We start from the raw sequence: 26,844 nt of genomic DNA, 5'->3' as shown, positions 1-26,844 counted from the left end.
CTGAGACTCGCTCTCTCTATTTCTCTCTCTCTCTCTCTTTACAGGCTGTGACGTTTACCTGGTGTACACACAGACAGACATACACACACCAGCTGTCCTATTTTGAATAGAGAGCCTGCCCGATCAGGACAGTTGTCCACTTGTTATGCATGCACACACACGCACGTGCACACGCTGCAGCCTAATACGTCTTTTTCCATTCACATGTCAGTGTGTGCTAATCACTGCAGACCTGTTTATCACCTGAGTTGAGAGGGAAACTACCGACATGGTTGAATGAATACATGTACACGTGTTACAATAACAATCATACAGCAGTGTTGTGAGTCACAGAAACCAATGTGTAGTTGGATTAATTCTCCATTGCTAGTTCCTCTCATCAGGGGTGGATCTACATTTCTGCTGGGGGTCAGGGGGCACACACTTAGGGAAAGGTGGCACATTTAAATAAAGCCTGATCTTAAAAAGCAACTGCTCAAAATTAACGGGGTGGCCACTTCGATTCCACGGGTGGCCTGATCCTGTGAGACATTTTCTGTCATTCAAGTTTTGGTATGTTTGGTATGACTGTCTTTTAAGTTTACTTGTTGGATGAAAGTTATAGCGACATATGGTGACCTATATTTCTGGTGTTTGATTTGCGTATCGGGGCTCCACAAATGTCCAAACTGACAGGAGATGTTTTGTCAGAAGATACAGCGATCGTCTCCAAAGCGATTCTCGTTCGCTCCACCATAGAAATCCCAACTTAGACATCACTGGACTCCACCGGTTTCACATGTATATCTGCACTGCTGCTGAGAGTGCCCTAGATTGCTGTAGCTTAGTCTCATATGTGGGGGAAGATTTTCTTTTCTTTTTTTTTTTCCACATTTGTGTGGAAGGGGGGTGGGGTCACGTGGCTGGAAGGCTGCGGGGGCAGTTTTGAGGTTTGAGCTAAGGTTTGCTGCCGGTGAGGAGGTGGCAGATTTTTCCTCCTGCAGCCGAGAGGATCTGTTCTTGTTCTAAACTAAGCACAAGCACCTTAAACTTATAATACATGCCTGTATTCACACACCCCCATACCCCACCCCCTCACTCAGACACGTGCACACACACACACATGCACACACACTTGCACACATCCGTGTCTCCATGAATTCGGAGGATTTAACATTAATTTCCTGGAAACTCAGTCAAACCTTAACCTAAACTTCACCTTACATTTTGTGATTTAGGTTATGTCCCTATAAGGAAGACAGACCTCATCATTTGTTTAAACAAATTTTGGTCCCCACGAGTAATACCTGTAACCATAGGTTTGCACAGATATCCTCATTAGGACTTTACACTGACTTCCATTCGTTTTCAACAGCCAAAGAAAGCCTTATCCCTAACCTTAACCTTACCACGATTCACATCTCACACCTAAACTTATCCAGGACCTCAGGAATGATGCTTTGCCTCATTAGGGCTGAGCTTTGGTCCCCATGTGGTCTAATGGTCCTGACAAGGTCAGTGTTTATGCTAGAAAAGGTCTTTAAGAGGTAGAAAGAACAAGTATACACACATACACACACACACACACATACACATACATACAGACATCCGTGTGCAAACCTCATTCATGCCAACTGAGCTATTTTCATCTTGATGGCACAAATGAAATATTGACTGAAGTGAACAAAGCTCTAAATAAAGAAAGCAGCCGAGAATTGCAGGGTGAGTCATAATTTAGTGTTTAGTTGAAGTTTACAAGTCCATGCAACTACATGTGCTGCTGTGAGAAACTTAAGTGAAACTTGCCAGGAGCAGACGGACAGGGCACAGGTGTGTCAGTGTTCTCCCTCTCTGCCGAGGACTTGCATAACAGGCAGATTGTGAGTCATGGCAGACACAGGAAGTCTATAGCATAGACCAGTCTCATGTGAGCATGTGGGTCTATGTGTGCGCGCACTAGAGACCTCATTGCTCACTGACTCCTCTCTGACTCTGACAGACACACATTCAAGTCCAAGCAAGCCTCCCCTTCTGTTCTTCCTGGAGCAAACACCCACACCAACACACATACATCCTGTCATTATCCGGGATGTATAGGTTGTAGAACAGGCGGATGTTACATTTAGCAAGAAGAGAGAGAGCAATGCAGAAACCTACTTGCATGGAGTCGAAGCATTCAGATGTATGTCTCGGTACGGTCGGGATAGTGAAAACATTTGAAGGTGAAATTGTAGTGAATTGATACAATCTGTGAATTTCATGAAGGTTGTGACCACGCCCCAAGTTTCCCAGGACATGGGAAATGTTTTTGATTTTTCCCAGGACAAATCAAAAACATAGCAATGATTAAAAAGTAAGAAAAATACTTTTAAAAGTGAAATATTGGATTTTTTAAATATTATCTGGCCCCTAAAGATAATGTAAATTAGCCAATGAGAAGAGATCACTTGTTGGTTGCCTTCCTAACTAATTATATCAGCACTATGATCCTAACCTGGGATTAAGGGTCATAAAGTACACATTGCATCATTGTAGAGGGTTTCAAGCCAAAAAAAGAGATGAAAATTCAACAAAATGTAAAACTGTCCTTTGTTTATATTTTATAGCACTAAGGTTTCAAACGTTAAAGCAAAATAAGCAAAAATAGGCAGATTAAGGAACATGAATCTTACCGAACACAAGCAAATATGGAAAAGGGTAAGATATAGGTGAGAAGATGATGTTGCTCTAAAGTCTGAACAAGCATGTTAGCTCAAAGGCATAAAGATCCACATTCGGGTTTTAACCTAATAGTAAAGTTATATCTGGATACAAAAACAACAGTGTTAAAACCAGAAATGTGTATTTAATGTGTTTATATGTTTGGTTTAAGTTAATTTCCCATACTGGAGTCTTCACTGGTTGCTTGGCAACTGCTACCAGACAAATAGGGCCTTCAAGCCATAATGGGCTATATATAAATGAAGGCTTTTTTTTGTATTTTTCAATTTATGTCTGGATTATGTATTTTACTTAGAAGTAGTGGTGGGGTGCATGTTGCCAATGATTGCTGTTTATCCTCTTTTTCATGCTAAGCTAAGCTAACTGGCTGCTGGCTACACATTTACTGTAATCATTATATTTTAAATTTGGCAGGATAATCTATACTTTTCTATTTTTTACCTTTAAGTATAAAAGGACAAATAAAACAACATTCTGACTGTTTTGGCTAAAAGAGTTTGACAGAGTTTGACTCCCCTTGTGAAAAGTACCAGACCTGGGGACCTACTTTTTTCCTTGTTCCTCTGCAGACATGTGTTGCAGGAGAATGGAAAACACGATGCAGACCCCATGTTAAGGCAAGGGAGATAATAAATGTTCAGTCAGGTGCAGGGTGTGCTTAAGGCTGTGTGTTTTTTTTCCTTCCCGCCGAGGGAGAGTGGGCTATTTAAAGCTTTAGGGGAGGTGGAATAGGTGTAACATTGACTTGGCAGTGTGGGCTGCAAAGAGTTTGCAAAGTGGGACATTAGAGTGTGTCCTGCTATTCTTCCACCCTCTCCACAACATATTTTTCCGGCTCCCTCTCCCCATCTCCGAGGGGTGCAGGGAATCAGGAGAAAAGGCGCAGACCCAGAACTGTCGAGCCAATGTCAAGTTGACACACCTATTTTCGCAGCTCTCTCTCTCTCTCTCTCTCTCTCTCTCTCACATGCTTTTTGGTATATTTATTTAAATCTCCAGGTATTATGTAATGAAATCTTCCCATTTTTCTTGAGGATCTGCTGCCCACACAACACTGCAAAAAGATGAGAAGCCTCGCTGTTACTCACGACATTGTGCATTGGCTTCTCGTGTTGAAAGTGTGAGTCAGTCATTAAAAAGTTCACACAACTCTGCTGTCAGAGCATCTTGGGTTAAAGAAAAGGCCGCAGGTGAGCTCAGGTAATGCCTCACCTCCTCAGTCGTTAATGAGTCTCAAAGCTGTGCACATGTAACAGTGCTGAATGCATTCGACCTTATTGGGTAGGCTGGGTGTTTATGATTGATTATTTGCTTCTCTCTGCATTGTTCCTCCCCGCGGCAATATGGAAGTAAGCTCTGATTATGACACACTGTTGCTGCCCACTGTGAACAAGAACAAAAAAGCCTCAACCATTCATCCCACTGCAAGCGCTCATTGCATTTCATTACTTGTTGTTTTAATTAATTAGCACAGAGCATCAATAAAAGTGTGACTGGGCATTCCTGTTTTAGCCCGGTTTATTCTTCAGCGTTTCTTGCTTCATTGGTGAAAAGAGAATAACAAGCACAAGAAAATACCATTGGAAATAAATATAAACTTGGTACTTGAAGTGATGAGGACAAAATGAAGTCATAAAATAAGGTTAATCCAGTGGAAGTTTGCAGTATATACAGGAAGTGTGTGTTGATAAATGCTGTAATTGGGTTTTAAGCAACAGCAGTCAAAGCAAAGAAAGCACGACATAGATGGTAAACGCAGCAGAGGGAGAGAGGGCAGAGAATTGGGGCTGGATGGGGAGAAGAGAGTGATGGATGTTCTGGCCTCTATGTAGGACGAAACGTCTGCAACTTTTCAGGAGCCCCAGAAAGAAAACTTCTCCGCCTGATATTATTCTGGGTCAGGATAACCCGGGGGGAGATGAGAAGCAGAACAGTCCTGGCCTTTCTCTGGCCACGCTGCGTATCACTGCATCCCTGGTGTCTTACAGAGCAGCTCAGAGTGTGCTCTAATACGCTCGCCAGCAGTTTCATCAGCACAGGCCACAAATGCACTACATGCATGCGCTCACATAGCATGCGCTCACATAGCAAAAGCTACAAGCGGAGTGCAAACAGTTTTTTAGCATAGTGGGGGAGATTTTCCTATTTGAATGTAAAAGCACCGAGCTCCATCAGCAAGGACACATGCGACAGGAAGTCAATTACAGCCTCCTGTCATTTGGTGTTAAGTTCACCTACGGTGGTCTAGGGGCAGAAACTTTGACTATGGGCAGAGAAGGTCTCTGGTTCGTCTCTGGTTCGACTCCACGGAGAGACAACAAAGCGACAAACCTGGATTGATCTGTCCAAAAATCCAAGAGTCTCCCTACCCTGTCTAGTGCCCCTGAGCAAGGCACCTTACTCCCTCAACATCTGCTCCCCGAGCGCTGTACATGGCTGCTCACTGCTCTGTGTGTCCTGCACCAGATGGGTCAAAAGCAGAAATTAAATTTCCCTACCTGCATGAGTGTGCCTTTGCATGTGTTTGGGAGTAATAAATGCATCTTAATCTTAATATTAATCTAGAGGACACGAGGAGGATAAAGAGAAAACACAGAAACAGACGGCTTCCATCAGTACAGCTTCCTTTACTTGATTTTGAAATAATAGTGTTAGAAATATACAGTACAAAGTCCAGGACACAGATTCTGCACGTCAGTGAAATCAGTGTTCAGGGCAACAAATCTTTGCACAACAGGACAAAGCATCTTTATACAAATATGAATTCATGATATACTTTTTATTGTTAAATCTATAAAGATATATGTAACCTGTGTAATACTGTACTACCCAACAGAAGAGCATGTTAAGTAACTTAATTGATTTAAGTAGAGTGGCTCTAGTTTTTGGCCTCTATCACTTTTCCAGGTAAATTCCTCATCATGTAAGTGCAAACAAAGCATAGAAACTATTCACTGGCAGCACCGTCACCAACAATACAGAGCTACACACACTTCTATACATATAAAAACATAGTAGTTCTTTGATTCAGCGTGTGCTCCAAAGAATTAGTCATATAAATGCATACAAGAATGGAAAAAAATGAAATGAAGGCATAACTAATACATTTTTGAAACTGAAAATCAGGGTGATCCAGATTCAGGCATTGCTGAGTGAGGTTTAAAATATTTGTTGTTTTTTTACACATCCCTGAAAACAACAGTAAATTGACTGTGAATCTTACTGAAAACATTTGTTTGTACAATGTCTTGAAATATTGGATATCCTGAACAGTAGTAGAGATCATAGAATATATATAATTTATTTTCCAAAAATCCCCAATCCATTGATTTGGGGGAATGTTGGTGATGACGTACAGGTCCCATGGATGTAATGTTCCACACTGGCAGGTATCTGGGCCATCGGCTCTCGTGGCTCTCAGCATCACACCTGCTGTAACAGCAGCTGACAAAGTAGGTGAACGTGTACCCGCACAAAGAACAAAATGTCTGCCTTTCATCAGTCAAGCCAAGAAAGTTACAGCTTCCAGACATAATCAAATACAGTTTTTTAATTCCCTGTCCGGCAGTTTTGGTTCCACCGTCGGTGACAGGAGTCAGTAGTAGAAGAAAGATGTTTTTTGTCCTGCCAGAGTAGCTGATCCTATAACACTGTGGCCTCCTCCATGGCATTGACCCACCTGCATGAGGAGCAGAGTCTAAATTAGGAACAAGTTACAGTAGCAGCCTCAAGTTTTATAAACGTGTCATCTCTGTCTGCTTCACCTTAAAACTACCAATCCTGTGCCTGTTACCACAGCATACAACATCATCCACAGGCATTTGGCCTTTATCGACAGGTCATTAAGTGGGAAATGGGGAGAGAGGATTGGGGACTAACAGACGGTGCCAGGTGAACTACAGCGGGTGTACCACCATCATCAACTGAGCTATTATTATATATTACTCCCAAATTTGATTTAAATGAGTGTACCATGTCCAGGGGGATTTAGTTACAGAGTGCAGTGGTTAGCACTGACGTCTCGCCGTAAGATGGTAAGTGGGTCGAATCCTGGTTCATTCTGTGTAGAATTTGAATGCTCCCCATTATCTCCACCTCACCATATGTGTGTGAGTAATGGAGTCTTTGCCTGGATGTCAAACTCTATCTATGTTCTGCTGCTGTAATAAACATTTAAAACACAAGTTGTATGACTACTTTGCAACAATCATACTGTTAGAGTGAGACAGTGTTTCCCAAATGAAGTTCCACTAATGCCTTGAAATTGTCATTGACATACATGCTGTAATGAGCTCTCAGTCAGACAGGCATCTCACCTCCGTGCTGTGTAGTTGTCCTCAGCTTTAAAGGTGTAGTACAAAGTGTTTTTGTGGTAAAGCCGGAAGACGTTGGCCTCCTCTTCATGTCTGTCAGGCAGCTTCACTGTAAAACCCAACAGAGGCAAACTCTCTGATGCTACTTTCTCCTGCAGATACAAAAAATCAATTAGGAAAAATGAAGTGTATTAAAAGATATAAGGATGTAACTGTTTTTGCTGTTTTACTTATTTTTTGTTGAGTGGTGGCTACAACTCAAACTACAGCTGATGTCTCCTCACTATGTTTAGTGTGTTTGAGTGACCTAGAATGAACTGGGATGAACTGTTTTCAGGCATGAACTTCAGAAAATCCCAGAAAAACTGAGTCCTGACATTTTCCAGGGGTTTCCTTTCACATATGAAGAGCACAGCACGACACTGTTTGGGTCAGATGCCTTCACAATGACAGGAACATTTCCAGAACATTCATAAGAGGGCTGGCGTCGTGGTCCAGCATGTAGGAGGCAGGACATGCCGTTTAAATTCTGCTGCAGAAAGCAAGTGTTACTAAAAAATAATTAGCAACAGCTCTTGGATCTCATTGTTTTTCTAAAAACTCAAACCTGGATGCCTCCTCTTTTTAATCCTGAGATATTTGTTTTCTTCCAGTTTTGCAATTGCCACATGTTAGAAACATCAACACATCAAATGGAATTGCCAGCCATTTCCCTTCTCATTCCTGTAGACATTAGTCTCGGAAAAATGTCCAGATTTCAGTGCATGTGTGAAAGCAGAGTAGGTTAAAGGGGAGTGCATGTTTCCCCTCACCTCTTGAGCTTGATAGGTGTAAAGCACCTTGTCTTTTAGAAGGAACCACAGTCTCTTCCAGTTCCGCTTGCTCTTCTTGCTGCGCTGCAGAGTGCCACTAACGGAGCCTTCCTCTGACACTGTCACCTGCACAACAGGAGCACTGTTACTCACCAAAACACATCAGAGTGGACAGTCACATCGCAGCTTCAACTGTTCATTAATCTGCAGTCTGCGGTGAACACAGCTCCTTCACAGAGAGCGAAGGTTGTACCTGGTTGAAGGAGACAGTGCCTTTCCGATGCCTCCAGATGTTGGGTGGATGAATGTTTTGGAACACAGCAGAGATAGGACGACTGGAGCGGTTTGCACGAGGGCTGCCTTTACCTGTCAGTGCAGACACATCTACACCTGCAGAGGCAGACAACTTCATATCAGCCGAAACACAGGACAGGTACAAAAGTACAGCACCCACACTGATAGACTCCAGAGCATGGAGGGTTGACTGTCTGATCTTTACTGCACAAGAGGCTACATCCATTTTTGTGGAACAGTGGAAATGAAACAGTATGAATTCATGAACATCCATCCATCCATTCATTATCTGAATCGATATAATACTTGAAGGGATCACAGGGAACATCAAGACTAACAAAAGCACTGAATAAAGATTCACATTCACACTTGTGGAAAATTTTGAAACTTTGATTAATTTGACCCCAATCTGCATGTCTCTGGACTGTTGGAGGAAGCTGGAGAAAACCCATGCAGGTACATACAAACTGAGATTTTAACCAAGAACTTACTTGCTGTACAGTACTAAACACTGCACCAATTAAAGAATAGAATGTTCCTTGAACTATATAAGGTAGATGAGAATACCATTTCAATAAATGCCGACTTTCTACTGTTATTTCTACTTTTCCAAATGTACTTCTTCCTGTATTTTAACTGTTAATAGTGCTAAACTCCACCTGTATTTAGAACTGATGCAACTGATTAAGATGAGAGATGTAGTTACAGTGTAGTGTGTAACCATACTCCCTCTTTTGGTTATAAGAAGAATAGCAACACTAACATTTGGGTGCTCACATGCAGACTGGGTGTCAAAATGATGGATACAAGTTAAACAGAGTTTCCTGTTTCTCTCTCCTCGCCTGGACCTAGCATTTTTTATCACAAAAACAGCAGCATTTCCCCACCTCTCTTCTTTAGCTCATTGTAGCAGTGGTCACACACTTTAGCCATGCGGTCCTTCATGTATTTCAGTGGATATCTGTTCCTGGAGCAGCTTCGACAGACAATCTGCAAAATCCAGGCACCACAGGAACAATGAGAACATCCAGCACACTCAGTGCTCTGGTCAAAGGAAAAGTTTACTGTATCCTGACTATATATAATATAATAAGTAATAATAATAATATCAAAGTATCACAGAACGCTTTATTTTAATTGCGTGTGACTCACTCTCCCACAGCCGTGACAGTGATGTCTACGAAGGGTGAGGCTGAAATCTGCTGTGCAGTTCATACACATCATCACTTGAGAGACTGGAACAAGTGTGGGAGCTTTCTCTCCGAGAGACAGATGCAGACGATCTCTGGCCTGAAACACACATTTAGCAATTTCAAACCCCTGCAACTAGTTTCTCATATCGCTGTGAAATGAATGAGAACCAGTGTCTACACAGACTGAGGAGACCATTCAGAGAAGCATCATGTTGATGATAGGGTTGCATCATGTAACATCAGTTAGCATTAGAATACAGTGTTGATGAGTCAGTGTGCACCATATTGACATGTTTTGCATCATTGTCGATGCAGCCACACTTCACTAGAGGAACACATGGCCTAACATGTGGTCGGCACAATGTTCTTGTGAAAGTGCAATCGTTTTAACCACCTGTATTAAATGTGTTGGTTAAATTTAGTATCCATGGCGAATGTGGTATTATAAAGCCAACAGGCATATTTCAGGCATAAAGAGTTAACTCACTTCTCCTGAGCAGCTGTTGAAGGCTGCAGATCCTCTGGTGTGTTCGCTGACAGTGCGGCTCAGAGTGTAAAACCAGTCCTCTCTTTCAATGAACGAACTGCACAATGCAAAAAATAAATTCAATACAATATCATTACAGAGTTGATTTGAAATGTTATTAACACCAAAAATGAAGAAAAAAATCACTGATGATGAGAAATCTTGCACCTTACTAGTTATCACCCGTCATTTAAACAGGGACCCACCTTGCAGACAACGTGATGGAGATGTCTGTTCCTTCAATCTTCAGTGCATTTTGGACACTCTCTATGATGGGTTTACTGACCTGGGTAAGTAATCAGTTTAATATCACATCAAAAGTCAGAAAGACTAAATAAGCGAGAGAGAGAGAGAGAGAGAGAGAGAGAGAGAGAGAGAGAGAGAGAGAGCAAAAAACAAAGGACATAACTGAGGACCAACAATTTTTTCTATTCTATTTTCTGTTATTTGTAGTTAGCACCATTTCAACATATCCACAAAAACAGGAAATACAACCTTCATGATTCAGTGTTACAAATATGATCAGTTTGTGTATCTGCTATAAATACATTTTCAACCCCTGAGATCCCACTGCTAGAAATAAGAGAGATGACGACATGGGGTGATTTGATGAAAGACTCTGACCTTTAACCCGGTGAGAGGCAGCGTGTTCTTCAGTCTGTATTTTCCATCCTGCTGAGGGTAGGTGTACAGCAACACGTCGTTCATCTGACAACAGATTTAACTTGAATCACTCACTGTGCATCTGAGGAATATTCAAGTCATATTTAAAAGCAGATGTGTGGATCTATTAAAGGATCAAATAAATCAGCTGCCCAGATTTCCTCATTCATTTATGTGCAGCTTTTCTCCAGTAGATGGCACTCTAGGCGCGCACACGCACACACAATCACTAACACAAAGTTCAAATTTAAAATGTTTTTATTACTTTTGTTTGTTTGTCAGCGTAAATACATAACACTGAGCGGATTTTCCATAAAACTTGGTGGAAGGATGTGATATGAGCCAAGAAAGAATCCATTAAAGTTTGGAACAGACCCGGACAAAGGGGTTGAGCAGACCTTACTTTTTTTCTTCTGCAATGCAGTTGGAGTCTAGTTTCTATGAGTCTTGATTTAATTGAAAAGGACTGTTAGACTTTGATGGATGTACAGTTTGTTCTTTACAGTGTCAGTCTAGCTGATGCTTCAATTGGATGTTTGCAGGATGATGTAGAGTGAAGTAGAGTTTGATGCAAGAAGGCTGTTTGGATCAGGGAAAGTTTTTCATGTGAGTTTAACATGTATATGTTCAAGTGGTATCTTGTAGGAATTGTATATGTGTAGTGGGATATTTCAGGTATTTAACCTCTGTGGGTCTATAGCTATGGTGAGAGTCATTATGTTATAACACACCCATATACACACACACACACGTGTTCACTTGTACAGCTCCTGAAGATACCATGACTTGGATGACTGAAAACAGATTCAAGTTGGATCTGTGACATCACAACTAGTTGCAAGTCATCACCAATAGGCAACTACGATAACAAGTGTTGATGTGGAAACTGACAGCCTCCAGTGTGTGTCCACTGGGGACAGACATTTCACTAAAGTAGGAAATTACTTAAAATCATTGGTTTCATTTTTTTTTTTTTTTTTTATTAATCCGAGCGGATCATTTGTATTTGTCTTAAAATGTGACTGGAGGGGAACTACACAGTTTAAACCCCTGCCTCCAATTTTCATACATGACTGAGATACTTGAGTAAATAGCGATTAAATTGCATCATTAACCTCTGTATTATCTTTTTCTCAGTGTATCATTTTACTCACTGTCCCTGTGTGTTTTAGTACCTGCTTCAGGAGACAGCCAGCTCCTGCAGACTTGTTTTACTATGCCGTCTCCAACATTAATAACAGATAAAAACACGTGATCAGCAGCTGGTTGGATAAACTTGCAGGATAAAAAGTTACGCAGCGATGATAACCGACATTCCTCCAGCAGAGACATTTACGATAATTTTTAGTGTCAAGCCCAGATCACAAATTTCAAAGACGCCACAGGAGGGAGAGGTTGTGGGCTTTGATGATGCTCTATGGGTAATTTGCAAAGGCGTTTAATTCCAATCTTTTTTTTTTAATCTCTCTTGATATCAATATTTTAGGGCATCTCTTATCTTGTCTGTTGCTTTGGTTCACTTGTTATCAACTGTCGCTTTTGTGAAACTCATCACGTGGTGTTGACCTGGCTGTGACCAGCTATTTCTGTGTCATTTACAGTATTTAGTCTGCACCCGGTATTAACATCTGTCTAAGGTGAGTTGATCAGAATAAGGTTGGAATTAGTGTCTCCACGTGTCCCCTTGTGATCAGATCTCACATCGCCGCTCTATATGCAAATAGACACGTTTATAATTTCTCTTTGCAAAGGTTTAATTATGTTTTTTAGCAGTTAGACTATAGAAATGGGTCTGATGTCAGTGTGTGTGTGTGTATGGGGTGTATATGTATGTGTGTGTGTGTGTGTGTGTGTGTGTGTGTGTGTGTGTGTGTGTGTTTGTGTGAAAAAGACAGGGAGAGACAGCCGGAGGTCAGGAGGGGTCACGTGCAATTCTATGAGATAAGATTTTAGTCATCATGAGGAGATCAACCAAGAGGGAAGTTGATGCCCCGTCTGAGCAGGCCCTTCAATTCAAATGATCTTAGATGCTGAAGATACATTGGACTAATATTAGCTGACAGATGTACATGGACTGTATAGTTTATAAGGAGCTGCTGTTGACCTTCACTGTTCTGTCAGTAAAGACCTGGCTCAGGAAGTGAGCATTCACAAACATCCTGTGAGGAACCTCTGCTTTAAACAGCTCCGTCTGGACCCAGAAACATACAAAATAATCTAACAGGTATCTCTTAACTTAAGTAATAAAAACAGGAAGAAGCATTTACCAAAAACAGATGCCTGGGCTGTTGACACTTCCTGCTGACCTTCATCAGAGTGCCCTCCTTCACAAAGACCTGACAACAAGAAAAAAGAAAACACAGCGTTAAATCAAACTGAACATTTCAGGTTTTCTGATCATGACACATACAGGACGTCTGCAGTTATTAACAGTGTTTTTATTCCGAGCCGGGTGGGGATTCCCGGCTGAGTGACTGAGTAAAGGCCAACACAGGGTGGTGCAGGGCAGACAGGGTGGGCTGGCGAGCTTCAGACAGAAACAATGCTGTTATCAGAGTCGTACCCTGCCAGGCTGCAGCAGGTCCCGCTGGCCGTGAACACTGTACTCGATGTTGACCAGACGCAACAAGTTCTCCTGTGGAACAAAGACAGAAAACAAGAGGAAGACAGGGAAGAGGATTAGGATGCCAAGATAACAGAAATGATGAAAAAGCATAAGCAGTCAGACTTTTTTTCTGCTTGGCTGTTTTCATTCATAATGCAGGCATGCTACTCTAAATACTGTAACAGTGGCCACCTAGTAACAAAGATAAAGCAAAAGTTACCACACTGCAATTGTCAATCAGTGCAGTTTCAGTCTACATATATTTTATTCCGACTTGACCTTTGACCTTTAACCACTGAAATCGAATCAGTTGAGTTGATGAATGGGACAACTTCGAAAAACATATTGCCTCCAGCAGCTGGCTATCACCGGTGTGGAGGCATACAAAGTCACGAGAACAACAATTTCAACAGGGTTCATCCTCTGAGGACCATGCCGGTGAGCACCAGCTGATTCAGACTTGACAATAAGTGAAAAAGCATGGTGTGGTTATTTCTGTTTCTGCAATGGTAAAGGCTGTAACAACTAATTTCTTTCATGAAAAGAGAAAAGACTTAAACTGAATTTAAGGTGACTTTTGGCAAATAAGTTCCAAGTTGAAGAAATACACAGAAATGTACAGAAAGTACTAGGTTTTGTGGATTTTACAGATATTTATTTTCTTGATTACAAATGGCAACACATGATACTTACCCCATGTTTTAAACTGTCGTTCACTTGATCCTCGATGTCCGACACAATCGCCACAGCCGCTGAACATCAGAAACACAGAAATCAGTTCATGTTACACAAGGGGACAGAGTCCCAATGAATATTCATAATTCATAAGATGGTTCTTATTCCTCGCGTCTGTGTCGAAAGTCACCAAACCTAAAAGTCAGAGTGAGTCAAGAGTGTGGATGTGACTGCATGTCTGGACTCGGGTGGCTCTCTAATCAAAGATACAGTCAGAGATAGTGTTGCTGCAACTTGCCTTCTCATGAATTACACATTGCAGCCTTCACACAGAAGAGGGCTGGAATAGCTTCCTGGTGGGTTACCACCACAGACAAAGAAATCTAAATTGGCTCTCTCATGGCCATCTCTCCATGCCAAATGAGCACATATAAATTCCCTGTAAACACACAGCGACAAACAGAGGCCGGTAATGCTCTCGTGTGGCGACACAGAGCAGCTGAGGCTGCTGTTTGTTTACGGTACCTTGGGTGTCTTCATACTCTTTGGAATCAGGGGAGAGGTTGTTCAGGTAATCTGTGAGAGGGGTGAAATAAATTAATTATTCCTAAGAGACCAGAATCAAACCACTATAGGAGAACTATATTCTTATTCAGAGGAGACCTAAGCGGTTCATTAATCCTCACCAGTGAGGAGCATCCGATACTGAGCCACTCGCACGATGACCTGCAGGAGCTGCTGTTTGAGAGAAACCTTTTCCCCAACTGGACTCTGCTGCTGAGACATAAAGAAAAAACAAATTCAACCTTTTCGCTTTATATTCAGGACTCATTCACTGTAGAGTTTCACATGAATGAATACAAATTCACATCTGATTCACAAAAAAGTCAAGGGCTGATTAAAAAGTTTACAGAGAGAATCAAAGGTCTACTGAGGAGTAAATTATACAGCACTGGACCATTGAGCACAACCACCACTCATATTCATGAACAAGGCTGCTGGTCAGCACAGTGCTTTGCAGAATGAGTGTGTATGTGTGTGTGGGCGTGTGTTACTTTTATTACTGTTGTGGGGACACAGTCAAATTGATAGATTAACATTAGATGTAGATTTGAGGGTTTTTCCCCCAAGTGATTCAAGTTTATCCTGAGGGACTTCTGCTGCTGCTATTTGTAGAACAATGGATATCCATTGTGTATACATACTTATACATATGTGCATGTGTGTGTATATTTGTATACATATATTTGTATCTTATTGTTGAGTTTAATCTTTATTTAATTTTCACTCTTCACATTTCATTCTTAACCACATATGTAAATTTCATGATCGTGACAGAGGAAAAGTCAAGAGAGCATGATTCATCCTTCATCCTCATTTCATGACAATCAGTTTTAGTTTGGACCAGAGCCATGAACCGACTGCGTGGCTGACATCGTCCTCCACAGAGCCAAGCCGCTGTAATGCATGTAATGAAATGTAATGTAATGAAGTAGCTGCACTGCTATAGAAACGGAGAGTGCCTCGGAGAATCCAAGGATTTATTAAACACTTGCTCGCCCTAGAATCAAACAGAGAAATCTGCCCAGCTCTGCAAAGACTTCCTGCCAACTCGTCTCCTCAGTGGTCTATAAAATGAGGGGGAATTATAGCAAAGTCCTAAATCGATAAATAGGATGAATGCATATGGCACAATTGGATTTCCTTCCACAATCCAAATACATTATAGTAAAAAAGGGCTGCACCACTGATCTCTGCCAGGCCCTGTATTTAGCAGCTGGCTGGTCACTGTTGATTTTACATAAAGTTGTGAACCGATGCAGAAATCTCCCTGTTGAATGTTTAAGCATTTCATATAATATCATCCCATTTTTCTAAGCTTTACACCTTAAATCTATCAACTTAATATCTTCTCTAAGAACGTCTGAGGCAGAATGGTTTGAAAAACTGTTAATTTAATTGAGGCTAATTATAACTCCTCACTAAAGTGTACAGAAAAGCTGCTGGGAAAATAATTCATTTTATTATTCCCCTGATTTTAAAAACATGTTCAGTGGTGTTTCATTGTTGTTCCGAGTGGCTCATGCCAAACATATTTGTTACTCACAAAAAATACATAAAGTTTATATGTTTCCTTTGAGGGTCATGACTGTTACACTTAACATCCAAGAACGCAGTGTAGTGCTTCCATTAAATTAAATTACTACTTCATTTAGCCTCACACGTGACCTTTTGTTAAGGTTTGGATCTCTTGCTTTAAGTGTCCCCGCCTCACAGACACACACATATACACACATTCACCAAACACACTTTGCCATAATCATCCCAGCTCCTGCAAAAACTTGCACTTCATCTTTGTCAGTGCAAATAACAAACACACACACACAAACACACTGAACCCTGCAGATTAAAGATAATGTGCAGAGATAAGAAAGATAAAGATCAAATATCAAAGGTTGGCTCGGAATGTTGTCTCTGTTGTTTTTTATTTGAAGCATCTAGGTTTATGTTGAAGTACTCTCATTATTCCAAACGTTCCCATTGGGCATGTTTTCTTCTTTTCATGCAGGCTCATTCCAAATGTTTTTTTCTTACAGACTACCAATCAAGGGCAACACTGCAAAGAGAGCAAGAGCTGAGGAGAAGAGCTGAGGAGGACCAAGATGACGAATATATGGAGACTTTATGCAATGTAAAAATATGTTGCATACGTATATGTTAAAGACCCTTAACATTAATTGATACATAAGTCCATGTTGTTAAAAATTCATAGCTGTAACTTTGTGGTGAATAAAGAAGGTAAGTTTTCACATTGCTTGCATCAGAGAACATTTCATTCTCAAAAAGTTCTGACTTTTGTGATACATGTGTGAATATTTAATAAATAATAAATTAGAATTTACACTAGACTTGTTTTTAAGTATTGATTTTTACAGACTGCATTGTGTTGCATTATATGTTTAGTGTTTAGTGTTAGGGAGTTGCTATCAGTCTGACCTCAAACTGATGAACAATCGCAGCAAAGCAAGGTGAAGTCTGGCAGCTGTCCTCCAACAGGTTCATACTCCGGTCATAGTGTCCGATGTAGGTGGTAAAAACCAAGAACTCTGCTTTTCTGCTCAGGAAGATGTCAGCGATCCTCTGGCTCTCCTCCCTGAGTTGAGAAACAGTCATAGGAGTCAAAGCAGAATATAGCAGTTATATTTATGTGTGCTCCCTATGGAACCATGAAAAAAGGATGGGGGGGGGGGGGGGGGTCCTTTAACTTGTGGCATATGGCTGCATGGATGTGAGCCAGTATTCCTTATTTCAGCAGCAGTGTACATGTGACTTCTCACCAGTGTCGGATTCGATTCTCCAGCTCTGTGAGGATTCGGCGGTGCAGGGTGTAAACGTCCGGAAGCTCGTTGAGAATCTCTCGTAGTCTCTCTTCCTCCACCACAGGTTCGCCCTCGTCCCCGACAGCCCCCCCCACCGCTTCCCGAAAGTCCTGGCACATAGGACGGGAAGGTCACTTCTTATCGCCTGCGTTGAAATCTTACTAAACTTACTGTTTCACTTAGGTCTGCATTTTCTTCTCTCCCACCGCAACTGAACAACAAGATAATATCTGATATCTGACAGCAGGGTGTACATGAGCTATTATATCAAGGAATCCCTTTGAGCTAACACTGGTTTAATCCACACACCAGACTGAGAGGGATTCTAGGTATGGAAGTGAGAGAGCAGCACTCGTTCTGTGCCCTTGAGCAAGGCATGGACTCCTTCAGTAGAGCTGCTCCCGGGCCAAAAGATCAGACTATGTTTGTTCTGTGCAACGTAGCACTTGCAGTTTGCACTCTATGACCATGAAAATAAGTGGACATGCTCAATGAACAGAAAAACAACATAAACAGCATTGAATAAAAGTTAAATTAAGAATTGCAAATAAATAAATGTAATATGCATTAACTAAACAGATGTTAACATGTAAGGGAATTCAAGATGTGTAAAGCTTGATCCTTTTTGCCAAAGTCTGACATCTTACTATTTGGAGCCTCACATAGAATCTAAGAAAATATCTGGACACACTTATTACTAGCCTGGATGCCAGACGAACTTAGCCCCACCCACAACATTTGAGGTGTGAGTCTGACAACGTCAGGCTAACTTATTACCTGAGTAAATAAAAATAAAAAATAACTCACTTCCTGAAGAAGCTTGAGGGCTTTCACGTGCCTGTGAACAGAAACATTTCCACTATTCATCAAGAACAATGTTATTTTTGACAGAGAGGTAGATATGTGTGAAAGGGGAATGAGTTAACTTACAATCTCTCTGTATCCACCAGTTCCTTCGCTACGTAAAAGGCTCTGGATCGTCCGTCAGCCTGTAAACGATCGCATTATTAATATTTAATAAGCCCAGGGTCAGGAGGAGCTGAAGCTGGCCCTCACCACATCTTCTCTAGGCAGCAATCAAACTTCTAAATAACGAGGACAGTGTTGTAGATCCTGGCATGTGAAAGCAGTCACCCAACCTGAGAAAACTTTGTTTTATTTGGTTGATTTCTGGTCTTTAAACATGTCTTAATTTCTAGCATAATTAAAAAGGTGATACCACGTCTTCATAAGCGCTGGTACAAAACAAAACAGATTAAACTGCATTTTAAAGGATGAAGACGGACTATAGAAGACCTAAAGGTGGAGATATTCCAAAGTAATTACTCAGAGTTTAAGATAACTATAATATTAGAATCAAAGCGATCAATCAATCAATCAAAATTTATTTGTATAGCCCATATTCACAAATCCCTATTCGTCTCATAGGTCCTAAAAAGGTCCTCTGTCCTTAACCATCAACAACAGGAAGGCTAAACAAACCCCCAAAAAATATTGACAGGGGGAAACACAGAGTTTATGTTAGGGGACTCTTTCTCCTCCAATATTAGATGGTGGACATGCAGTGCTTCAAAACACTATCCTGTCTTCACCCTGCTTTGAGTCTATCCAGGCAGGATATTACAATTTTATTAAAATTCACACAACACATGTCACAACTACTCTATGCATTAATATTATTTGTAACCTTGACACAAGCTCATCTCCCATTGCCAGAACTAACCTGTCTGTTATAATTGATGTCTGTGCCTCCATCTTCCTCCTCAGAAGTGCGGCCCTGCTCCTCTTCACAGCCCGTCTCCCCCCTGACATCACACACTGAACCAGTCTGTGGACTGACGGCCACCGAGCACACGTTGTAGGCTTCTGTGTAGGCACTGTGGGGAGAACCACAGGTGAAATACAGGGAACACACAGTCGATATATATCAATGATATGTACTGTGACAGTTTGCATATAATCACATTTACACATCTACACTTACTAATGCAGTAAGTAGAAAGCAATAACTAAAATCAATGAGGGCCAAGCAACAAACATGTTTCATAGGCTGCCTGAGTGTAGCGTCAGGAAACATTGATCCTCTATTGGGACAATGTCACCCGGCGTTTTCTTTAATCCTTTTAAGGGGTAAGGAAGATATGACAGTTTCTAGTATTTCACAAAACAAAAGGAATAATTACAAGAATGGGTGAAAAAGTAAATCAACAAATATTGTGTAAGAGAAAAAATTCTTTCTCTTATTCCATCACTCGTCTTGAGTCCCCTCAGATTGATCTTGGCACCACTTGGGAGGGTCTTGTTTCACATGTTGGGAAACACTGGTCTGGTCTGAAATATTCGGTTTTCATCATAAATTTGCTGTAGAATCTATAATCTCCATTAACTGTCAAGTAAAGCAGATGGAAGTCATTTAAACCTCAAATTCATTTTAAGGTCCTTTGAAAAATCACTATAATAAAAGTACTGCATTCAGTATTAGCAGCAAAAATAAATTGATAAAGTATTACAGAAACCAATTAAGTCATCATGAAAGGCCTACGGTGACGACTGATCCCAATCAGGGATGCACGTCTGTGTTTTATGCGACGCGATTCTCTTCTGCAGGGAGCCCAAATGAATATGCTAATGTGCAGCTCAGCAGGGAGCGTACACAGCGCAAATAAAAACAGGTCCTTAAGTTACAGTAGAACTGCAGAAGACCTCTATGTGACCAATTGCCTTGACTGTGATCCCGCCACGTTTCCCTCCCAGCAGCAATGGACTGAATCCCACTGAGATGCAAATTAGCTGCATATGAAGGATATATTTGGGCCGTTCAGATCTCTGCATCGCACACATTAAAGCAGCATGGCCCATTACTGCTCATAGGGTCTTACTCCGGATGAGATACCAGGGATGCTTGAACCACAAACTACATGTTTCTATATTAGGCTTTTATATCACTGGCACTGTCTCCGTCACGTCTCACTGTCCTGCCATGTTGTTCGAAGGCTCAAGGCAATGGGGATAATTTACAGAAGGAGATATAAAATGGATTATTTTTCTTTTTCCCTCAGGTTCCTTGTGAGCCAACGTACAGTGATAAGAGTGATGGGGCAAATTTGCCAGCGATCAAACTATGTGCTAATATTATCCCTTCAGGCTATCGCAAAGCTATATCTTTTAGTCTTATCAATTCAAATTTATCAAAATAAAGTTTCATAAACATCCACTGGACTGATATTGCTTTTCTCTGATTACATTCTCCTCTTTCAGAAAACAATTTTTGTACAGCTACAACTTACTTCTGTTTAGTGTTAGCACAGAGAACCTGGGCAAACATGATGTGAAACTTGTGCCACTGTTTGTGATTGAAAAGCAGGACATTAAACTCTTATTTACTCAAATGTAGGTTAACAATGGTACGTGACATCTTTTTTCAGATTTCAAGGTATCAAGTCCACTTTGTTATTTGGAGTCATTGTTGGTCTGAAAGAGGGTTTGGGTTTCAATTCATCTGAGCTCTCTAGCTAACACCTGAAAGGTTAACTTGACTTGTATTGGAGTGAATCCTAAATCCTTCTACCTTAACTAAAGCCTCAGTTCTGGCTGAAAAAAACCACACAACCATCAGGTTTCATCACTGATTTCATCTGGTGCTCGTTTAGTGATTGGGTTCCGTCAGATTTTAACATCATTTTTCAATGTGGTCTTGGGAGAATGGATTTTTTTCCCTTGCAAAGTTAAGCCATTCTTGGATATGTTTTTACATGAGACAAGGCTTATCTCATCCCTCCATAGACCAAACATGCAGTATGAAGACGATGAGAGATGGTTGTCACATTTAGGGAGCAGCTGGAACTCGCCAGAAATTCCTGCAGCTCTTTTAATGTTGCTTTATACCTCTATGCAACCTGACCCTTTCCTCCTTCTTTTCTTGATTTGGGTGGACGTCCTGTTCATGGTATCGTCACTGTTGTTCAGTATTCTCTCCACTTGTTGATGAAACAGTTCATGCTTTGAAGGTGCAGCAGGGTGCAATAAGAAGATGTCATGAAATCCCTACAGGAACAGCTGTGGTCTACTTTATTTAGAGTTGTTCTGAGTCACGTTACCTCATAGCAGGTGTGCACAAGCTACTGTTTAGCACGAATGTGAATGTGAGTGGTAGATTTTGAATCCAGGGTTAGGGTTAGGGTTAACCCTTTCAGTTAGTATTTTATAATAAACATTAACATATAATCAACACAAGGATGAAATAAAAAAGTTCCGGATTAAATCATCTTGTTTTTATCATAAAACCAGATTTTTACAGTAGAGCTAATCGTATAGATTTGCACACACACCATGATGGTTAGCACGATGAGAGGAAACCACTGCAGTGAACAACTGCTGACTACAGAACACGCTGAACTGATTGTATCTCAGCTTGTTGTTCTTCACTGGCTAGAGAAGAGCAATGACTCCAAAATGCTCTGACTATTAATCATCCTGAGCAGCCTGTATGATATGGGAACACACCAACAGGAATGCAAGGGGGATGGGGGGTTGGGGGGGTTAATGTCAGCACAGCACGGCTGATCATACCAACAAATATCACCACAGCACGCTAACAAGAAGCTCCACCAACAGCATCAACACAACAAGCTGTTTCTGCACAGAGCAGATGATTTATGAATGAAACCACCCTGTGCTTAACTCAGACCTGAGGGGACCACCACCACCACCCCAAGTGTTCTCTCCTCCTCCACCACCCAACATGCCTCAACAACACACAGGGATACATCACAGCTGGGGGTTTGCTGATCTCACTGCAATGAAAAGGGGAAGCTATACTGTACATCACTTTCCTGTAAATCTGATCACCACAACCCTGCCGGCCGTGATCACGGCATCAGGGGACTCAACGTTATAAATAGTTATAAATCTTCCTCCCCAGGGGCATTGTTAAACCCACACAGTCAACGTAATAAAAAAAAAGACCAGTGGTTGGTGTAAAAGGTGGCAAGGATCACTAACATTATGTCCAGCAGGATCACTCGTGAACACACAATTGAACAAAGGCTATGGATGACCAGACGGTTGGCTGGTTTGTCCACCGCTTTGTTCTTAACTGAAATATCTCAACAGTCATTAAAGGTAGCGTCATGATATTTGGTACATACATTCATAATTCCTCGATGATAAAACCCACTGATGTTGGTGATAGATACAAGGGTGTTGTTAATAGAGAGCATGGTGCAACTGCATTTTGGACTTGTCCAATTTGGGGGAGGGGGGGCGTGAACCCTTAGGAATCATGCCAGTTGAATGATTCCTAAGGGTTCTCTTAAGTTATAATGGTTGTTTATTTGCGACAAACCAATCTTCATCACATACTACTTTATAAAGCCAGGTGTGCTTGCACCTTTATGGATTGTCAATATATGGCAGATTTGCCAGGTATTAATCCATATAGGTGCATCACTACTACTACTTTATTCTTTTACTATTTTGATAGTGCATCTAAAAATAACCAAAGGCCAGATTTTTGTAGGTCAAATGCACATTTACCTGCCAATTCTTCTAAACAGCAAAGCGCCAACAATGCACCTGACCACACCTTATTTTAGGACCAACCTGCCCATGAGTGCTCAGATAGGTCCAGCGACGTGGGCAGTGGAGCTAGGGCCGATAGCGTTGTTCACATACCTTTCTGTTTCCTCTTCAGGTGACTGAGTTCTGCTCTTAAACCCCGGGAGGCTGCTCATATCCACATAACCGTCCGTGTCATTGGCAGACGACAGCACTCGATTGGAGGCTGGGCGGTCAAAGAAGTCTGTGAAAGGTCCCCGTGGAATAGTCCTCCGCTGTGAGACCTGGACGTTCTCATAGTCTGAGCTGACGGCAGGAACATTCTCATAGTCGGAGGTATCAGTGTTGGGGAAGGAGATGGAGCGAGGCTTGGTCAGGGGCAGAGGTATGAAAGGCACACGGGAGCGGTCCTCAAAGGACTCCACTCGGATGACGCTGCGATTGAGGAATGCCACAGCGCTGCCTTTTCTTATGCTTTCGTTGTAGAGCAAGAAGTTGGAGGTCGGCTCAATTGAAACTTGATGTCTACTAGCAGAGTGTGAGTTGAGCTGTGGAGACCTACTTAAGCTGTGTCTATCTAAATCCAGCAGTCTGCTGGGCATGTGGTGGCTGGACTCTGCTGAGGACTTGGAGGAGCACGGACTGACATCCACCGCAGACTTGCTCTCAGTTTTCCGCCTAAACTTGAGCATCAGGAAGCGCTTAATGGAAGATTTCTTTTTCCTGTTTTTCTCTGATGAGTCTCCCTCAATGAGAAGTGAGGGGGAACTCTTTGTGATGGGCCGCTTGGTGATGTAGGCCAGTTCAAATGGCGGAGGAATATCTACCACAGATGTTGGAGTGGACAGGCCGCTGCATGACAGTGGTGAGCATCTGGAGAAGCTTCCAGAAGAACAAATGGCTCCTCTCTGTCTGTGAGGCTCGTCTTTGTCTCGGTAAGCACACAGAGGCGTGTCTTGTGCCTCCATGGAGAGGGAGCGGGGGTACAAGGACAAATAGTGGGGTTTGGAATAGCTATTGTGCCGCACCGAGTTTAACATAGGGCTGCTGCTTAGGGCAGGTTGTCTGAATCCACTCATGTAGGGGCTCGGAACATACTGCATTCCTACCTCAGCCACGTTGTTATTAATATGGTGTGACATTGAGCGAATTTGTATCCTTTTGGCATTTCTATCCAATGGAAAGATATTTCCATTGCTTGCACTGCGCCCCGGCTCCTCATAAACATGATCATCAATGATGTCCTGCTCCGTATCAGTAGTGTCGTCCAGGAATGGGACTATGTGACTGTCCAAGTCATCATCGTCTCGAAAGACGTCTGAGTCGCTCGGGGAAAGCAGCTGGCTTATGGAGAGAGAAGAGGTCAGCGAGGTGTCAGTGTCCGTTGGCACTGAGATGGACACCAGCCTGAACCTCGGCTGGTAGTCCAAATCGTTCAAGAAGTCCTCAGTTGTATGAGCTTGGTGCTCTTCAGTTTTGAAAGACTGCCACTTCTGACTTCTTCTCACCTTGTTCTTCTCTCCGTTTTCACAGCCGTATCCATCACTGTTAATAACTTTCACGTAATTCTCAAAAGATACACATTCGATTTGTCCGTTTTCTGCTGTTTTCTTATAGTTCCCAGCTGATACAGACGAAAGCTTCTGAGGTGTTTGTGGACTATCAACTTTGTTATTTCTTGCCATCATCTCTCTGTTAATAATGTCATTTGAAGAAACATAATAAGGCTCTTCGATTGAATCCTTCTCTATGGCAACGTGTTCCTTTGCTGTATCACAGAAGTGTTTCTGGTCTTCAGGGACAAAGTCATAAAAACTAATGTTCTGTGGGTTTTCGCCTTTTTCCTTCATTTTACAGCCACACCGCAACTTGAGGATGTTGCAAGTGATGCCACAGTCTGAAACCGATTCCTCCTCCCTCTCCTCTCCATCTGTCATGAAACCTTGTTGTGTATCAGTGTCCTTCATGTTTTCGTTGATGGGGAAACCAGGTTCATCTGTGAGCGACTCAGTTAAATCATCTGCTGTACAGTCGCCTGCTTCAACCTCCTCAATGTGAAGCTTTTCCTGCCTCTCCTTCATGTCTCGAATTACAGCAGTAGAGCCTCCCACCTCCTCATCAATGCTATTAACTGAAATATCTCCCACTGAGAGGCCATCTGTGTCAGCCAGCGCCTCACCTGCATCACACCCTTCAGCGTCCATGTCCTCCGTTAGGTCTGCGTCAATCATTTCCACAACCTCCTTAGGGTCAGCCGTGAGTTCAGCACTGACCCACAGGGTTTCCAGGGAGTCCGGCTCCTCTGTTAACGCACTGTCCGTTAATCTCCAGTCCTCATCCATCTTCTGAATCATGTCTTCTTCCATTTCCTTTTCTTCCTCTGTCACCTCTCCGTGCCCCAGCCCTTGTGACACATTCTGCAAATCCTTTAGTGGTGATTTTAGGACAGTGGCGTTAAATTGCTCCTGTGCTGTAATCCCTCCATTTAGACCATTCTGCGTCTCGTGCTCTTCATCAGCCTCGCCGTCGGAAGATAGTAAGCTGCCATTACTGCATACTCCCAGGTTGCCATTAATCTCTGGTGTGAGTTTAGGTTTCGGGGCGATGCTAGGTTTGGGACCCCTGGGTGCAGACATGAGAGGGGAGGGCAGCTTCAGGTTGGCGTGACAAACAAATCTTGTCGTCGGAGCAACAGAAGGCTTGGTGCAGTCTGGGAGAACAACAGGAAAGGGAAACTGTAAGATTATGAGCTTTAAAATAGCAAACAGGTCATTTGTATTGTGTCCCTGTGACCTAACACTGCCCAAAGGTTCCCTCTTCACGTGTAAATATATTTCAAGCTGATCAGTTTCGGCAACCAACTGTACAGACCATGCAAGTCTACTTAAAGCTTCCTTATAGTTAACATTTAAAAGCCGCTCAAAAAAAAAAAAAAAATGCTCCATAAAGATAAAGGTAATAGAATAGAAGAATGGCATCTATTCTTTCTAATAGAATACAAAAAAAAATCTAAGGGATTTCCCTGACTCACTTCCTGTGATTCAAAGGAGAGAAACCCCTCTCAGGCTGCTGCTGCTGCATTTAGAGTTTTATTTTAAAAGCAGAATATAATGAAAAAAACACAACCTGTAGCCTGTTTCATGTGTGTATATAAATTGAATTGATAACATATAATCATTTGCAGAGAGGAACCGGGAATGAGGCTAATCAAGCATAACCAGCAAATTACCCTCACCCACCAAACCTATAAAACACATCCTTCATGTAGACTGCAGTGCAGCCGGCTGAGAATTCCAGTGGTTTGAGTTTTTACACCTCAAATGAGCTGCTTTTAGTTTTGCTTAACCACAGAGAATTGGTTTAAAGTCGACAACCACTACTCTGATAAGCACAATAATCTATATAATCACTGAGTCTCACTGCTTCATATGTTGTTGCCCCCACTGAATTCACCATCTATCCACAGGAATGTATGAGAAACGGTGTAAATCAAAGAAAGACGAAAGATCTCAAACTCGGTGCTCTCTGTCAATCCTCTCTGTCGAACTCACGTAACAAAAGCTTCACGTTAACTATCACGTCCACAGTGATAATGGGCTGTTAAAACCTCCCGTCTCCTCTCAATAAACGTCTCACCTGCGTTCATCTTGTCGAAGAAGCGCGTAGCTCCAACATCTCGCTCCAGAGAAGCAGCTGCGATACGCATCAAGTGAAAGAGCGGAGCGCGCAGCAAACTCCGTCCAACTGTCCACACACACACACACACACACACACACACACTCTGTGAGGGAGAGAGAGAGAGAGACGGACTGAACACAGCTCTCTCTTCCTCTGAGAGAGACGCTGCTCAGCTGATCGCTGTGCGTCCGGGACGCGACTGGAAACCAAATGGAAAGACGCTCGACCCCCCCCCCCATCACGCCACAGGACCCTCCTCACGCAGCAGTGGCTCCAGTCCAGACTCCAGTGATGCAGATGTATACATCAGCCCATGTAAGTGAATTTAAAGGCTGATTAGTGTTTTTAAGACCTGTTTTTGGGGTTGTTGCTCTATCTGATCCATTGTGAACATGACATCTCAAGAACGCAGAGAGGGAAATTCTTCAGATTTGGTGAAAACTTATTCC

At 42.1% G+C, this 26,844-nt stretch overlaps 1 protein-coding gene across 3 annotated transcripts; it reads right to left on the bottom strand.

The window, feature by feature from the left end:
* Window positions 1-5,311: 5,311 nt before the first annotated feature.
* Window positions 5,312-26,579, bottom strand: LOC133966000 (FYVE, RhoGEF and PH domain-containing protein 5-like). Of its 3 annotated transcripts, none has more exons than XM_062400669.1 (21): window positions 26,354-26,579; window positions 22,835-25,427; window positions 18,885-19,038; window positions 18,092-18,150; window positions 17,969-17,999; window positions 17,120-17,271; window positions 16,779-16,935; window positions 14,468-14,558; window positions 14,307-14,357; window positions 13,800-13,858; window positions 13,065-13,136; window positions 12,769-12,837; window positions 10,463-10,546; window positions 10,045-10,124; window positions 9,800-9,896; window positions 9,272-9,409; window positions 9,007-9,109; window positions 8,079-8,215; window positions 7,826-7,951; window positions 7,017-7,165; window positions 5,312-6,379 (listed from the first exon to the last, which is right to left on the bottom strand). In XM_062400669.1, the coding sequence occupies exons 1-21, from the start codon at window positions 26,421-26,423 to the stop codon at window positions 6,343-6,345; spliced, it is 4,509 nt and encodes a 1,502-aa protein (XP_062256653.1). In that variant the 5' UTR covers window positions 26,424-26,579; the 3' UTR covers window positions 5,312-6,342. The 3 variants fall into 3 exon arrangements, with proteins under 3 accessions (XP_062256653.1, XP_062256670.1, XP_062256661.1); XM_062400686.1 differs by having other exon boundaries at window positions 7,853-7,951; XM_062400677.1 differs by having other exon boundaries at window positions 14,468-14,555.
* Window positions 26,580-26,844: the final 265 nt, after the last annotated feature.

This window comes from Platichthys flesus, chromosome 2 (assembly GCF_949316205.1).
Source record: "Platichthys flesus chromosome 2, fPlaFle2.1, whole genome shotgun sequence".
Taxonomy (NCBI): Eukaryota; Metazoa; Chordata; class Actinopteri; order Pleuronectiformes; family Pleuronectidae; genus Platichthys; species Platichthys flesus.
The sequence above is the reverse complement of the archived record's forward strand: the minus strand, read 5'-3'. Positions and strand labels throughout refer to the sequence as shown.